General features: G+C 38.0%; 2 protein-coding genes across 2 annotated transcripts in view; one reads left to right on the top strand and one right to left on the bottom strand.

Moving 5' to 3' along the window:
* The first annotated feature begins 601 nt into the window (after positions 1–601).
* LOC126095399 (craniofacial development protein 2-like) lies at positions 602–3,875 on the top strand. The gene is made up of 2 exons (XM_049910200.1): positions 602–1,357; positions 3,861–3,875. The coding sequence occupies exons 1-2, from the start codon at positions 602–604 to the stop codon at positions 3,873–3,875; spliced, it is 771 nt and encodes a 256-aa protein (XP_049766157.1).
* A 1,220-nt stretch (positions 3,876–5,095) lies between these two features.
* LOC126094852 (uncharacterized) overlaps positions 5,096–16,728 on the bottom strand; it is a 207,027-nt gene continuing 195,394 nt past the window's right edge. The window contains exon 3 of the mRNA XM_049909469.1: positions 5,096–5,147. Within this exon, the coding sequence (XP_049765426.1) occupies positions 5,111–5,147 (37 nt within the window). The 3' untranslated portion in view covers positions 5,096–5,110. The remainder of the gene's footprint in view (positions 5,148–16,728) is intronic.

Below are 16,728 nucleotides of genomic sequence, written 5' to 3'. Positions count from 1 at the left end.
TCCAGACGTATGATCAGATTGATATCGGCAACCTAAGCTCTTGGTAGTGACTGCAGAGTGCCATGCAGCCAGTATTCAGTCGGGAACTGCGCTGCTGCCACGGTCTCAGGTTCGAATCCTGCCTGGGGCATTGATGTGTGTGATGTCCTTAGGTTAGTTAGGTGTAAGTAGTCCTAAGTCTAGGGGACTGATGACCTCAGATGTTAAGTCCCATAGTGGTCAGAGCCGTTTGAACCTTTAAAGCCGCCACAGCTCACACAAACTGAATGTTGACAGACAAAGGGTGTTGTTTGTATCCTCCACTCTGTGTCAGCGTTGACTTTCATCTGGCGATTAGTGCATATTACGAAGATTGACTTGCCCGAATTTTGTAAACTGTGCTTCTACCTCACACAAAATGTTTCATTGTTATGCCACCTGAAGCGCCAGAATCGTTTCTATTCTTCTCAGTGTTAAACAGTGTAATTCGTATAAATATAAATATAAATATGATGCTGGCAATAATCAGAGCAAAATACCTCGGACCTTTGGAGGTGACGGAGTCCCACCTCTAACTGACAAACCAGGGACTCCTAAGATACGACTTGGCAAACAAATGATAATGAGATGGGGAGCTATTAATATCAATGAGGGCTACTCTGGGAAGAAGGTAGAGCTGGCAGAGGCTGCAAGTAAGATGGGGCTGGACGTTTTAGCTGTTAGTGACATTCGGGTAAGGGGTGAGAAAGAAGAGGAAATGGGAGAATACAAGGTCTACGTGTCAGGAGTCAAAGCAGGAATAGCACAATGGGGTGTAGGGCTTTACATCAGGAAAGAAATGGAACCCAGCATAGTTGCAATAAGGTACGTAAACGAACGACTGATGTGGATAGATTTGACAGTGTCTAGCAAGAAAATTAGGATTGTGTCAGTATATTCGCATTGTGAAGGGACAGATCAAGATAACATGGGTAGTTTTTATGAGGCACTCAGTGATGTAGTTGTTAGAGTAGAGGACAAGGATACTGTTCTACTCATGGGTGATTTTAACGCCAGGATTGGAAATCGAACAGAAGGGTATGAAAAGGTTATGGGTAAATTTGGAGAGGATATGGAGGCCAACAGGAATGGGAAACAACTCTTGGATTTCTGTGCCAGTATGGGCTTAGTAATCACAAACTCCTTTTTTAAACATAAGAACATTCACCGGTATACTTGGGAAGGCAGGGGAACCAGATCTGTCATTGACTATATAATAACAGATCAGGAATTCAGGAAGGCTGTGAGGGACACACGTGTATTCAGGGGATTCTTTGATGACACTGATCATTATTTAATCTGCAGTGAAATTGGGATTGTGAGGCCGAAAGTGCAGGAGGTCAGGTCCATATGTAGGAGGATAAGAGTGGAGAAACTTCAGGATAAGGAAATCAGGCACAAGTACATAACAGCGATCTCAGAAAGGTACCAGTTAGTTGAATGTAGTCAATTACAGTCATTGGAAAAGGAATAGACAAGGTACAGTGACACAGTACTAGAAGTGGCTAAAGAATGTCTTGGAACAGTAGTGTGTAAAAGTAGGATGAAGCAAACAGCTTGGTGGAATGATACAGTCAAGGCAGCCTGTAAAAGGAAAAAGAAGGCGTATCAAAAATGGCTACATACCAGAACCCAGGTAGACAGAGAAAGTTATGTTGAAGAAAGAAACAAAGCCAAACAGATAATTGCAGCATCGAAGAAGAAATCGTGGGAAGACTTTGGAAACAGGTTGGAGACTATGGGTCAAGCTGCTGGAAAACCATTCTGGAGTGTAATTAGCAGTCTTCGAAAGGGAGGTAAGAAGGAAATGACAAGTATTTTGGACAGGTCAGGAAAACTGCTGGTGAATCCTGTGGATGCCTTGGGCAGATGGAGGGAATATTTTGAAGAGTTGCTCAATGTAGGTGAAAATGCGATCAGTAATGTTTCAGATTTCGAGGTAGAATGGGATAGGAATGATGATGGAAATAGGATCACATTTGAGGAAGTGGAAAAAATGGTCAATAGATTGCAGTGCAATAAAGCGCCTGGGGTGGATGAAATTAAGTCGGAACTCATCAAATACAGTGGAATGTCAGGTCTTAAATGGCTACACAGGATAATTGAAATGGCCTGGGAGTCGGGACAGGTTCCATCAGACTGGACAAAAGCAGTAATCACACCAATCTTTAAACATGTAAACAGAAAAGATTGTAACAACTACAGAGGTATCTCTTTAATCAGCGTTGTGGGTAAAATATTCTCAGGTATTGTTGAAAGGAAAGTGCGAGTATTAGTTGAGGACCAATTGGATGAAAATCAGTGTGAGTTTAGGCATCTTAGAGGTTGTCAGGACCAGATCTTTAGCTTACGGCAAATAATGGAGAAGTGTTATGAGTGGAACAGGGAATTGTATCTATGCTTTATAGATCTAGAAAAGGCTTATGACCGGGTTCCTAGGAGGAAGCTATTGTCTGTTCTACAAGATTATGGAATAGGAGGCAAACTTTTGCAAGCAATTAAAGATCTTGACATGGATAGTCAGGCAGCAGTTAGAGTTGATGGTAAATTGAGTTCATGGTTCAGAGTAGTTTCAGGGGTAAGACAAGGCTGCAACCTGTCTCCATTGTTGTTCATATTATTTATGGATCATATGTTGAAAACAATAGACTGGCTGGGTGAGATTAAGATATGTGAACACAAAATAAGCAGTCTTGCATATGTGGATGACTTAGTTGTGATGGCAGATTCGATTGAAAGTTTGCAAAGTAATATTTCAGAGCTAGATCAGAAATGTAAGGACTATGGTATGAAGATTAGCATCTCCAAAACGAAAGTAATGTCAGTGGGAAAGAAATATAAACGGATTGAGTGCCAAATAGGAGGAACAAAGTTAGAACAGGTGGACGGTTTCGAGTACTTAGGATGCATATTCTCACAGGATGGCAACATAGTGAAAGAACTGGAAGCGAGGTGTAGCAAAGCTAATGCAGTGAGCGCTCAGCTACGATCTACTCTCTTCTGCAAGAAGGAAGTCAGTACCAAGACTAAGTTATCTGTGCACCGTTCAATCTTTCGACCAACTTTTTTGTATGGGAGCGAAAACTGGGTGGATTCAGGTTACCTTATCAACAAGGTTGAGGTTACGGATATGAAAGTAGCTAGGATGATTGCACGTACTAGTAGATGGGAACAATGGCAGGAGGGTGTCCACAATGAGGAAATCAAAGAAAAACTGGGAATGAACTCTATAGATGTAGCAGTCAGGGCGAACAGGCTTAGATGGTGGGGTCATGTTACACGCATGGGAGAAGCAAGGTTACCCAAGAGACTCATGGATTCAGCAATAGAGGGTAGGAGGAGTCGGGGCAGACCGAGGAGAAGGTACCTGGATTCGGTTAAGAATGATTTTGAAGTAATAGATATAACATCAGAAGAGGCACCAATGTTAGCACTGAATAGGGGATCATGGGGGAACTGTATAAGGGGGGGCTATGCTCCAGACTGAACGCTGAAAGGCATAATCAGTCTTAAATGATGATGATGATGATGATGATGATTTAAAAAATCTCCGTCAGTGTAATTTGTTTCACTTGTTTCTTCTTATTTGTAACTTTTCTTGTGGATGCTGCATATAAGTTTTTTTAAATACTAAAGAAGTTTTCAGTAGGAAGATCGTGTACTCTTTATTTCAGTACCATAATAGGTTCACTGAATACTGAATGCCTACTATTTTTTGTAGCCCATCCTATGAGCCACTCGCTGAATTTTGTAAGGAGGAATGGACGACTTGGTCGTGGTTTTCTCAGCCGCCACCGTGGACATATCATTGAAATAACTAGTATGTACGTTTAACATTTCAGAGGTTTCAGATGTAACCCATCTGCTAAAGGAATTCTTTGCGATACAAAGTTTTCTGTGTGCTCTATTTGACCCGACGAAAGCACTAGTGATTTCTAAGACGGTATATAAGTACGTATGTGTAATGAGTGTGTGGAACTTGACCAAATGAAACCGCATTTGCGCATATGCGCATATGAATGCGATTAGATGAGAGCCAGCTTAGGACGTTGAGATGTTATGTCTCCACCTACAACTCAGAGCTGACTATACTCCCTTTCAAGTTGAGCACCCCACATTACGGTGCACGAGTCATCCACAATTCCATCTCTAGACAGAACAGCGTTCCGCACTTCCCACTTGAATCTCATCTTCAGATACGCATCATGTGTTTACAGAGATGATCGAAAACGTTTTTTCGTTAAAAATATATAGCCAAAGTGACAAGTTCTCAACTGTTTTTACTTATCTTCGAATCACGAGAAACTATCTGCCATTCCATCATTTACCTTTCCGCAAAAAATCGGTACCGAACGAGACTCTCTGTTTCTAAGCCGTTCTGAGAACGCTGAAATTTTTGGCTGCTGTAGGTCTCAAGCTGTAAGAATTTTACGAACACCTCTACCTTGTTAATGTTCATAGCTTTTGGAGCAGCAAGAATCGCTTTATTAGGCTGCCTCAAGTGCTCATTATGTATTAATTCCGTGTACTTGCAAATATTCTTCCACTATACATAGGTCCTATAAGACGTCCGATACATCTTTACGTTGTTTTTATTCAGATTCACAGTATTCCTCATTATTATTATGGCTATTCTAATGATGTCGTCAGAAGTACTATCAGCACTTCCCGACTCTTGGCTCTTTTAAATCATACGGAATTTACCTTCCAAGTGTAAAAATTGTGATTTCAAATTAAAGTTTCCCTTTCATCTCTTAACGGAATGAACGAGAGCTCTTCTGCAACAATATCTGCTGCTTTGAAAAATAGTACTTATAGGCACTTAGATCTCAATGGGACACACAGAGGTCATAGAAAAACCCTGCACAGAACACATTTACAGTAAGCACATAATTCCATTAAAAACTTCAGAATTTTGATAACATTGTCTCTCGTAGTCGTCATATGTCTGTATGCCTGCTTACACGTGTAAGACATTGGGTAGCAAAACCATTTTTTTTAGTTACATCGGTGCTTTATTTTTGCTTTGTGAGTACAGTATGAGCAGCTCCAGACTGCGTCTCCATGGCGTGGGCTCCTCCAGCAGCGGCGACTACGCTCTGTGGGCGGCTCTGCGGGCGGCGCCTGACCTGGCGTGGGGCCTGACTGCAGCTCTGCCCGCAGCGTGTCGGCTGCCTGCCCTCGCATGCTTGGCGTGGCCAGCCCGGGCGTGAGCACCTGCTCAACAGGAAACAACACACGTGATGTTACAGTGACACCTGGTTACCTTCTTTCTTATCAGAAAATTTCAGAAGCCGTAATACCAACACCTGTTACTGCTGCTGCAACGACTAAGCTCGCTTAAAAGCAAAAAGGAACGCTGATCTAGCCTACAATTGCTAGTCGTGGTATATTTAGTTCCAAATAATGTGGTATACGGCCAATCCGTGTTTTACACTATGGTGACCTGATACATGTATTTACAAAGTTGTAGGTCAGAAATACAATATTCAAAATATCATTGATCTTTTTGCACGTGTAAAATGTTTAAAAAAATGTTATGCAAATGTCTGTGGTGAGACTTTTAAAAGTAGTTTTAGCGTTTTCCTCAGTTCAGTACAACCGTCATTTACAGTAGATCGTAATCACCTCAGTCACTGCATGATGTACTGTTTTGTACAAGCCACTAACATGCACACATATTCTGTGACTAAATGACTACTGAAGAAAGATTCACTGTGCGTGGCCCAAATCAGGACACCTTCTATCTAATTAGACAGTGATTGGAGCCATTATAGTTATGATACTGTGCCCGACATACACAACTACCATCTTCTTCTTAAGCATTGTCGCGCTTGTAAGTTCTTGCTAATAATGTTTCATTTACTTTTGTCACATTACTTTCATTAGACATCTGAATATGTCACACCAAAAATACGACATACTTACGGACTACAGCTCAAAAACTGCTGTTACTGTGCAGTGTCAATGACATTATTCCTCAGACTTAGTGACACTAAGGTTTATTACAGAGAAACTGTCATCTTACATCATTTTGGTGTAACAACGTCGACACTGTACCGAAACTCTGTTAATTATTATATTCCTTAACAAGTAACTGGTATGGTAACTGTACCCTGTTGTATAACAAAATGGTAAATATGAAAAATAATAAAGTATACCAATGTAAAAGGGAACGTCAGTTAGGTAATGAGCTACATTTTCAGCGTGTTAGTGTATATTTCACCACCGCACAATGCTTTCGTACTTGAGAGTTTGTTAATAATGTCTTAAAATTCTATGATTCTTTCATGCTGCAGAAGGAAAAGTCTGTCACATTTATTTTATTAGTGTTTGTTTATGTAACATGGTAGAAAGTTATTTATTTGTTAATACCATTACCTATTCAATGACTAATTGTATTGAAAGTGCAGTTTAGTACCGATTTTAATAGGTGACTGATACTGATATGTTTTTTGTCTAAATATGTTATACTGATAAGCTACACGGAGATTAAATGTCATCATGGTTCAGCAGATAGACCCTCAGAGTGTTCCAAATGTGAACCTGATAGGTCTTATAGGGGGTCCAAATTTGGCAAGTAAAACAATTATTATCAGACATAATATTAGAGGGAATTGTGATTGAATGTAGCAACATATTTAGCCTATTAAGAAACGTGATCGTGGTGTAATAGTAATATCACCAAAACTGGACGACATGAATGCTGCACTTGAGCTGCCTGCAGACACAGTGTCAGAGCGCCTGCCTCAGGGAGTCACTAGCGACACCACAGCAGTTAGAGCCGTGCACAGCCTGCTCGCCTTTGCTGGTGTTTACCTTTGAGTGCCCGCCTGCTCTCTGCATTTGGACCGTCCTCAGGATCGATGACGTAGTCATCGTCGTCTGCTATGCTGTCGCCGTCGTCGTCATCAGCGTCTCTGTTTTCTCCTACTTCTTCCACCACTTCGTCGCCATCGTCTGCAGCAGCGAGCGGCGTGTAGTACGCCACGAGTAACACACCAGCAATCAGCAGGACGAGGCCTCCCTTCATGGCTGCAATGGTTTCTACACTGGGTGCCTCGCTGCAAGTGTCACTATGGAGCTCACCGGCCTCCTCTTATACTGTAGTGGGGTGCTTATCACCCGACTCGTAGAAGGCAAGGGCAGCTACACAGTGCTTACGTCAAAGCTCTACTGTGGTCATATCTTAAAGGCAGAATTATCTTGCTGGACATGCTATGAAACCTTGAGGCTCAGGGTACTAAAAGACGAAAAACAAAACAGTAAGCGCTACAGCTGATAAATGTAGTACTACCAAGAAAACTAATCATGTACCTGAAAGTTTATACACATGAATTACGAACGTCTTTCATTCGTAAGAACAGCAATATAGAAGGGTAATTACCAATTTAAGAACTAATTTAAAAAGTACAGGAATTTATTCAATAACAGTTAATGTCATCCTAGTTCTCGTTACATTGCGTTATCATGCTGCACATTTAGCTAGAATTTTTCAATATTAAGTATTACAATTCTCCGATTATTTATGTCAGAATTCGTTATAAAATTTTAGCAATTATTAAAGTTTTGTTTTGTTCTCTTTACAATGAATCTTACGTTCATATAGTGTAACCTATCCATTCATTTAAGAGGCTTCCCAAATTCTTCATACTATTAACCAATCAGAATAATAGACTTGTGAACACCAGTACTGATGTTTGGGCCCCTATAACTATGTTCCATATTAGGAATTTACTTTCCCCTTTTTCGTATTGCTACTTCCATTGTGACAAATAATAGCAACATTGATAACTATGAATTAAGATTCACATCCATATTACCTGGAGCCATTCTCTCAGCTTTATTTAATAATTATTCACAATATTTGTGTACAGGCTATTGCAAAATGAAACACGTACACCCTTTTATATCAGTCCAAATACCTATCAAACTCTGAGGAGACGTTAACTACATAACAGTCATAAATAATTAAACTTTCTCTTTATCCATCACCCAGAACTGACACAACATAGGCTTGAAGTGAGACTCTCGTGGGTACTAATTCATACAATGCGGTTCGAAACGAACAGCCCGTGAACCCAGTTTTTCGGAATCTCTTTTCATGCCTAAAAGCGTGCTGGCAGTAAATGAAAGCTGCTGTCTGCTTCCTGGTATGGAAGTATTCGTCTTGCCCTGCATTGTTTATACATGGCGCACCAGGATACCAGGAATGCTTGTGAAGTATCTATACATTTCTCAAGCTTTTTATGGTTTGAACTGCTGTATGGCGGCTTTCATTCTCATATTCCATTTGGTAATGAATTCATAAAGGGTATGAGTAAAGATACTATCATTTGCACCACGTACTGCTGTACAGTTAATGGTATGGTGACTACAGCCCCCAATCTTCTGCACTTCACTTTGTCCCAATCTGAGAATAAATTAAAACAATAACTAGGCACGAATTCCAGCTGAGAACTATTAAGCAAATACTATTATGACTATGGCTGGTGCCATACTTTGATTTTCTGTAGGGCTATTGGTAAATAATGTGATGATTTGTAATTACGCTGTGTACATGTGGCATTGCTGAAAATTGATAGCCTTTCCTCATAACTCTAGATAAGTGTCATGTTAAACAAAGAACTAGAGTAAAGGTTAGGTCTACTGGTGTTAAGCACTTGTAATGACTATTAAACCCTGTATCAGGTCTCTGCATGTATAAAAAGATTTACTTTCAGTGTTGGTTAGACTGAGGTGTATCTACCTGTGTTCCTACTAAACTGTATAGTAACCATAACATGCAGATGGTTTGTAACTGAGTTATTAGTTTTGTAACATAATATATGTATTTTGAGTTATCTGTAATTGAAATGTTAATTTTGTAACTTAATAGATCCCCTTCAGATTGTTATTCATTATATTTGTATAGCGCCATGTCCATAAAATATTTCATTGAAAGTGATTCCAACTTTTTCTAAATGAATATCAAGGTCAGCAATTGTGTATCTAAGAACCTCAAGAAATATCGTAAAAAGAAATGGCTTAAGTACGAATTAAAAGAAAAACATAGATAAGGAAACGATCCTCTGTAGACTGAGGAATTAAGAAGGGTGTGTTGTAGATATGGCTACTGATATTGTAGATAGATTTTTTGACTTTGAACAGTAAGTAATCAGACAGGCATGATAAGAAAATTAATAAATGGGCAGAGTTATGTAATACCCTGGACACATTTATTGACCCTGGTATTACTTTTTATGATAGCGTTGTGAACTTGTCAAATATGAATGTACCTAGCAAAGGCTTTAATTTTAATGTTTCGACCAGGTTTAAAAAGAAAAATGTATGATAAATGATAGTTCACTCTAATCTGACAGTTGATTCAATCACAGGTTCAAGAACTGAGGTAAAATATGATAGTGTGTAAAGTAGTTAATGTCATGAAAGAGATTGTAACAGCTGGCAAAAGGCAAAGGTTTCACAAAAGTGACCTACGTATTATTGGTACAGTCAGTAACGAATTAAATGTGGTACAGTCATTAAATTTCAATGTAGACTAAGGCAGTTCCCTTGTTATCCATACTTAGCCCATATATTAGTAAAATAATTTTTTTAGAAAATAATCAAATATTTTAGATTCCTAAAGCTTCCACTGGTAAATTCAGTGACTGACATTAAAATGAAAATGTTTGTAGGTATCAACTCAAGTGCTCATAAACTTAGAATTAACCCAGAAATACATAATATTGCAGTTCCCATTAAACCAATTTTCAATTACATCGATTGCACAGGTTACCATGTAAGTCGAGAATTGAATAAGATAACTACTAAAAACTACAGATTCACAAATAGTCACATGTTAAAAAATGCAGCAGAACTGTAGGAGTTCACCTTAGAGCTTACAATCCCAACAGTTGGTAAATTCTTAACATTAGAGCTAAGCAATCCAGATACAAATGTACCAGTTGAAGAAACAATTAACATCATCAAAAATAATCGACTAACATACAAAAAGGTGAATAACCACCTAATTGTAGAGTTGTATAAACTACTCAGGATAGTTTTGACTCAAAATTAATTTGTATTCAGTTTGACCTTTTGCAGATAGCCAGATGGTTTAGCAATTAGTAATTGCCCAGCAGGGACACTAGCAAACATTTTCATGGATGATTTTCGAAATAAATTATTTCACTGAACAAGAAATGATGAAAAATGTGATTATCTATTACAAAAGCTGCATCGATGACATGCTCACACTTCTTAGCTCGAGTACAACATAGATTGAAAACGTAAGCAGTAACTTAAATGAGCTACTTGCTAATAGTAACTGTGTTATCTAGGAAGAAGAATATCTTCATTTGAAGACATCCAAACTTAATGGAAAGCATACCAACAACATATTTAGAAAACTCACAATCACAAATGCAATCATACATGTGTCTTCATGTCATCCCATATGCTTTGAAGTGTGCACATTTCATGCCATGATGACAGGACCATATGGTTACCCTCATCTAGAGAGAGTACAGACAATGAACACAATGTTTTACGACATGTAGCTGTGGACAATGGGTCTGACTTTATGTTAGTAGACAAGGTGTACAAGAAAGAGATTTTATTAAAAGAGAAGAGCAGACAACAAGTGATAAGGCTACAGAAAATAAGAAATAAACGAAACCCTAGGTTTGTAATCACGAAATACTTAGTAAAAAATCCCATATAAAATGGCACAGATTTTCTGAAGTAGTATTGTTAAGGTGGTTTTCCAAATAAATAATGAGGTAAGGAAGATGGTGACTCACAAAATAGAGAAAGAAGATGTATATGATAGATCACAGGTGTATAAATTCACCTGTGGTCTACATGACGATGTATACATAGACAAACAAGAAGGAAGCTTGCGATAAGATTCAATGAATCTGTAATCCCAGTCATAAAGCTGCTTTGAGTGACCACCTTAAAACACATAGGGCACACTGAAGAAAACATGAAAACCTTATATAAACTAAAAGACATATTGTTATGGAGGTAGAGATATATGCTAATCAAAAGGCCCACAGGAAAACATGAAAGATCTTAAGAATACAAAGTCCTTTAGTAACTTTTCTGATGTTTTTGCCAAAATATCCATGTAATTCCACATATTGGCTATGGTCAATTTAGGAATTGAAACAGCTGTTCATTTTGGCCAGTGAGAAGCTGAATTTTATTCGGCTCAGCACCCTAATAGAGAGAAATGGTGATGAGTGCAATTGTTTGGCCACAGCCACAGTCATAAATATGAGATTCAGAAACTACACAATAAATTCCATGAGCTAAATAAAAATATAAACTTCAATATTGAAGTAATAGAATATATTTCTATCAGTTTATGACAGCTCAAGAGTGTTAAAAACCACTTGTGGCCTGTGTGACCAGGTATACATAGACCAACAAGAAGAAAACTTAAATTAAAATTTAAAGAATGTTGTAATCCCAGTCATAAGTCAGCTTTGAGGACCACATTAAAAAAACTAGAAAATACAATGGGGAACACTGAAAAAACATGGAAATATTTGAAGCTGTGGAAAAAGGTATTCAAATTAATCTTCTTATGGAGGCAGAGATGTATAACAATCTGAAAACGCATCCTAACAGATACTTATTGTACAAAGACCCTAACAACACAAAGTACAATGACAACTTTATTGTTGAGTTTGCCACAATGTAGGGTAAATTATACCAATGCCCCTTATGCCATGTTATAAGTTAAGACTACATAGGTTTGTTGAGTCCTCATTGTCGCTTTAAGTATGATTCAAGGTACACATAGATGTTTTCTAAAAGTTACTAATATGGTAGGATAAAAGGTTTAAGGAATTTATCATGATCTTTGCTGTAGGCATTGTATATGTCATTTTGTACTGTGAACTATGTTTCTGGATGATCCTGTCAATGCTTCAATGCTGTATTATATTTTCTGATGTTGTGAAGTGAACTGAAATATTAAGAGGAAATTGGGAGATGAATGTGCTATTAAAAGCCATTTGAAAAACTTTATGTGGAGTATCGAACTTCTGACTGCATGTCATTCCTTATTCACCAGAGTTAAAAAATGTAGAAAGTATGATGGCATCACTAATTAGGTCACAGATAGCCAGAAGGGATCATTAAGAACAGTGACAATAAAGAGGTACCAACTGAGCTGAAGTGTGCAAATAACATTTTAGGTATTCTGCAAATGTACTAATGTAACCATTGACATAAATTTATTTATGTGTAAGTTTTTGATAATGTTGAACACGTTCATTGTTTGTGTTGAGGCAGTATTTTATATATTGCATATATTCATTAGTGTGAATGTCATTATCCTGGAGTTTTGGCACTGTTGGTCTTATAATTACTATAATTGTCATTATCCTGGAGTTTTGGCACTGTTGGTCTTATAATTACTGTAATTGTCATTATAATTATCATAAATGTCATGAAAAATTTAGTGTTTATTAAGGATGTGATGATCGATTGCTCCCACAATTCAAAATCGAAAGTTTTTTATGTTATATGTAATTAGTAATTGTCTCTTTATTTAACATTGTACTAGCAGCCTTTACCAAAAATTTTCATGTTGAGATATAAATACTAGATGATCACTGAGAAATAGTGTATTGTCACACATGAGAATGGGCCATACTTTGAATGAAGTTGCTATCTTTACCAGTAAAACGAAGGGCACTCACTATAGAGTTACACTCACCATATCAATCAGTCATGATCTATGGCACTCCCATAGGACTAATACTGGAGTCACTCCAGACAGTGTGAGGTGCTAGCTGCCAAAATGTTGATTGAAATGTTAATACTAGGGTGACTTCCAGTGGTTAGTGCCCTGCAGACGTCCTACATTGCCATGGCTGGAGAAGATATCATGTAGGACTGAAATCTAAGCCATTCTTCTGTCGGAGATCTCCACAATCATGTTTTCCTTCGCAGGCACAACATATTTCGTTCAGTACTCCATGATTCCATTTGTGAACATTGATTAACTAGAGTTGAAGACACAGTTCATTCTAGAAAGAGCTTCTTAAGAGCATTCTAAGCCCCATCTCTTTATCATTTTCTACACAAACAATACTGTAAACAATGTCATTAACTTACACTCATTCGACAGCAGACTGATATTAAAAGTTTATTATATTATGTTGTTTGGTGCTTAAGAACAAATTCAGGAGGAGAGCTACAGAAAGTTCTGCTTTCCGAAAAATTAGTTTCATTTGTAGATATTTGTGTTCTTTACCATCATCCTACATTGTTATTTATACTGTATTCATAATGTCTGTTACATTCAAAAGATCGTAATTTACAGTGTATTCAAGTACTTTGTTTATGTCTGCCTATAAGGTTAATGTGTCCTTCTGAGTAACACACACACACACACACACACAAACACACACACACACATATATATATATATATATATATATATATATATATATATATATATATTATTATTGGTGTTTTGCCCTTAAAGAGCGCATTTGGACTAAACTACATGGCCAGTTCCTTTTGCTGCCTTCCTTGCTGCCCAAACTTCCCTCATTCGCTCGCTGTGTTTCTGTTTCCGGTCCTCTGTCCATGCTTCTTGTCGGCTTCGTGTCTTCGGCTTCATCTTGATTGCCTTTTTGGTTGCCCATATTTCTTTCATCTTCTGGCTGTGATCTTGCTTTCGTTCTTCGGTCCATTTTATGCCTGTTCGTTTGTCGCATTGTATCTCATGTAGTTTACTTTTCTTAATGATGTTTCTGAACTTTATTCTGTCGTTTATTGTGTCTGCTGTTATGTTGAGCTGGTTCAGGTCGTTTTCTACCTCTGCCACCCATTTGTTGTTTCTAGTGGTTACCCAGTCAAAGATCTGTTTGGTCAGCCTGTGTGATGGCATTCTGTATAGGTGTCCATAGAATTGTAGTCTGCGTTTTCTAATCTTTTCTGTGATTGTCTCCGTATGTTTGTACAGATCCTCTGTAGGTTTCTTGATCCATATTCCATTGTTGTTAGTTGCGCCAAATATTTTCCTAAGTATTTTCCGTTCTACTTTTTCTAATTGTCTGATACGTGTATGCCCTCGGATTAGTGTGGTCTCTGCTGCATATAGTGCCTCGGGGAGCACCACCGTGTCGTAATGGCGTAATTTGGCTTTTTGTGAGATAGACTTCTTGTTGTAATGATTCCATACTACTTTGTATGCCTTGTCCAGTTTAGTCTTTCTTTCTTCATTTGAGTCTCTGTTATGTCCACTCATTTGTAGTGTTTCACCGAGGTATTTGACGTTTGCTGTTTTGTAAATCGTGCCATACTTTGTGTTGAGAGATGAGAGTTTCTTTGCGCTCATAAACTGTGTCTTTTCGTAAGAGATCTGTAGTCCAGTTTTGGAAGCGATTTCGTGCAGTTTTTCAATAGCGTCTTTTGTTTCCTTTATACCTTTCGTGACAATCGCCAAATCATCTGCAAAAGCCAGGCATTTAATCTGTAGGTTTCCTAATGTTATCCCCTGTTGTGATGTTTCCCATTCTTTTATAACCTTATCTAACACCAGATTGAAAAGGAGAGGTGAGAGGCCATCGCCTTGTCGGACACCTGTGCGAATTTCGAAGGGCTCTGATAGTTCCCCACACACACACACATATATATATATATATATATATATATATATATATATATATATGTGTGTGTGTGTGTGTGTGTGTGTGTGTGTTTGATTTCAGAAGCATAGCATTCTGTTAAGTATTCACTAAAAATGGATTATGAGTACAGTGTTGGAAGTAACATTGTTGATATGGTAATGATGCCATACAATTTATACTCTTTTTAGGAAATGTTATTAAGTGAGAGAACAGTTATTTAAAATAATGATGTTCTGTTGATATGGACCCATAAACATATATGATGCTATTACTGTACCAGTCCATTATATGTTAGTGTAGTTACTCAATAATTACTGTGTTTGTTTTAGGTGCATCCAGTAGGTTAAGTTATCACTTCTGGAATGCTCACCACCCTGCAAAAGAGCATTCGAGATTTGCTGTAAATGCAAGGGGAGTTTGATGAAAGCCACTCGTTAAAATATCAATGTTCAATTTAGTCATTCTTACATGAATTCTGGCGCACAAGCCCGTTTAGAAGCTTTTCCTGTCAGAACAATCGATTGCTTAATTCATTCCAGTGATGGCATGTCAACAATTTATACCTTGCAGATACTGAGAATGGACCAGTCACATAATTGCATGTGCAGTGTCACGTGTTTGTGGGCTTTATTTTATAGTGAACAAAGTGTTGCCTTAGTGTTTCGATCTTCTCATATCACAATTCTGCATTTTCTGTTCTGGACGACTAGTGTTGCAACTTGCTCATGAACTCTAGTTACTTGAATTGACATTACATTCTGATGGCTTCAGTGCGAGCAGCAACTGGGTTGGCCGCCGTTGAGGACCGATCGGCATTATGGTGAAAATCCAGGAAGCTTTTCGCAGTTTGGTATACTACTCTGTATGCAATGTTCCAGGTCCTTAAGTAGACCTTATTTTGTTTTCAGACTTAACTTGCTTTGGTCAAAGAGATATGTTTTGAACCATGTCCGTGGTATAGTATTTGATTCTCATACGTTTACCAGTACAGTCGGAGGTGATGACTACATCACATTACCGCTAATGCAAGGGCGTTCTTCACTGCCGATATGTTTAAAATTTCTCTTTGTACAGTTTCTCACATATTGAGGCTTTGTCTACCACATGATCTACTAGATGGCTTGTGTAATCCTCCATTTGTTGTTGGTTTAGCATTGAGTATTGGTAATAGGTAATTTAGTTAAAATGTGTATCATTTATGTTCCTTCCCCAGTCACTTTTGATATAAATGCTAAATTTCTACTGTACACATGATTTATTATTCACTCTGGAGTCTGTATTTAATTCGTACACGAATTTTACTGTTAACTCTGACTTCAACAGGACTATTAGTTCATGTGAAGTAAAAGTGCAATCAGTAGAAGGCGTCCCAAACAGCAGTCAGCAAAAGATCGTTGAAATATTTGCATACATCTCAGAAAGTAAGTAGTGTTGCCGAGACTGTGAGACAACTTGTTTTCGAGATAATATCTGACATAATTACTATATTTCATTTCTTGGGCACACATCTCTCTACTATCAGATTGAGGCTCACATCCTCACTGGCTTTGGTCTACATACATGTCGTATGTAGTATACATTCGCAGAATAAAGCTACAAAACTTTGAGAAGCAACTGTGTCCCTAAATTCGTTCCAGTATTCATTCATGTCCACACTTGTTTCAGTTGCAAAATTTAATTATTTTGTACTACATATATTTATAAAAATGTGCTCAAATAGCGTTATCAGTTACTCCTTGAGTCATGATTGTCTAGGCAAAGAGCACATTTTAAGGTCATGTTATTGAAGTCACATACACTTATGTATTGAGCTGAGTTAGGACAAAGATTAAGAGGCATATACCCTTCAAACACTTAAATCAAAATTCTCATTGTGCCTCTATATTGGACATGCAACAGCTTGCTGCAGTCATGTCTATAGTTACTACAAAGATGTCGTTTCTTGTGTCTTCACAACCACTGACCCAATAAGACACAGGTGTAAGTACCCTAGCGCTCTATACTATAGATCATCATTCCTTAAGAATAAACACAATCTGCCTTCACCTCACAGTACAAAGTACACAGA

This window comes from Schistocerca cancellata, chromosome 8 (genome assembly GCF_023864275.1).
Source record: "Schistocerca cancellata isolate TAMUIC-IGC-003103 chromosome 8, iqSchCanc2.1, whole genome shotgun sequence".
NCBI classification, from domain to species: domain Eukaryota; kingdom Metazoa; phylum Arthropoda; class Insecta; order Orthoptera; family Acrididae; genus Schistocerca; species Schistocerca cancellata.
Note: the sequence above shows the minus strand (reverse complement) of the source record. Positions and strands in the feature narration are given on the sequence as shown.

Bases quoted from the DNA above. Each gene is read 5' to 3' on its own strand.
- LOC126095399 (XM_049910200.1), top strand. From the start codon at position 602: ATGAGATGGGGAGCTATTAATATCAATGAGGGCTACTCTGGGAAGAAG.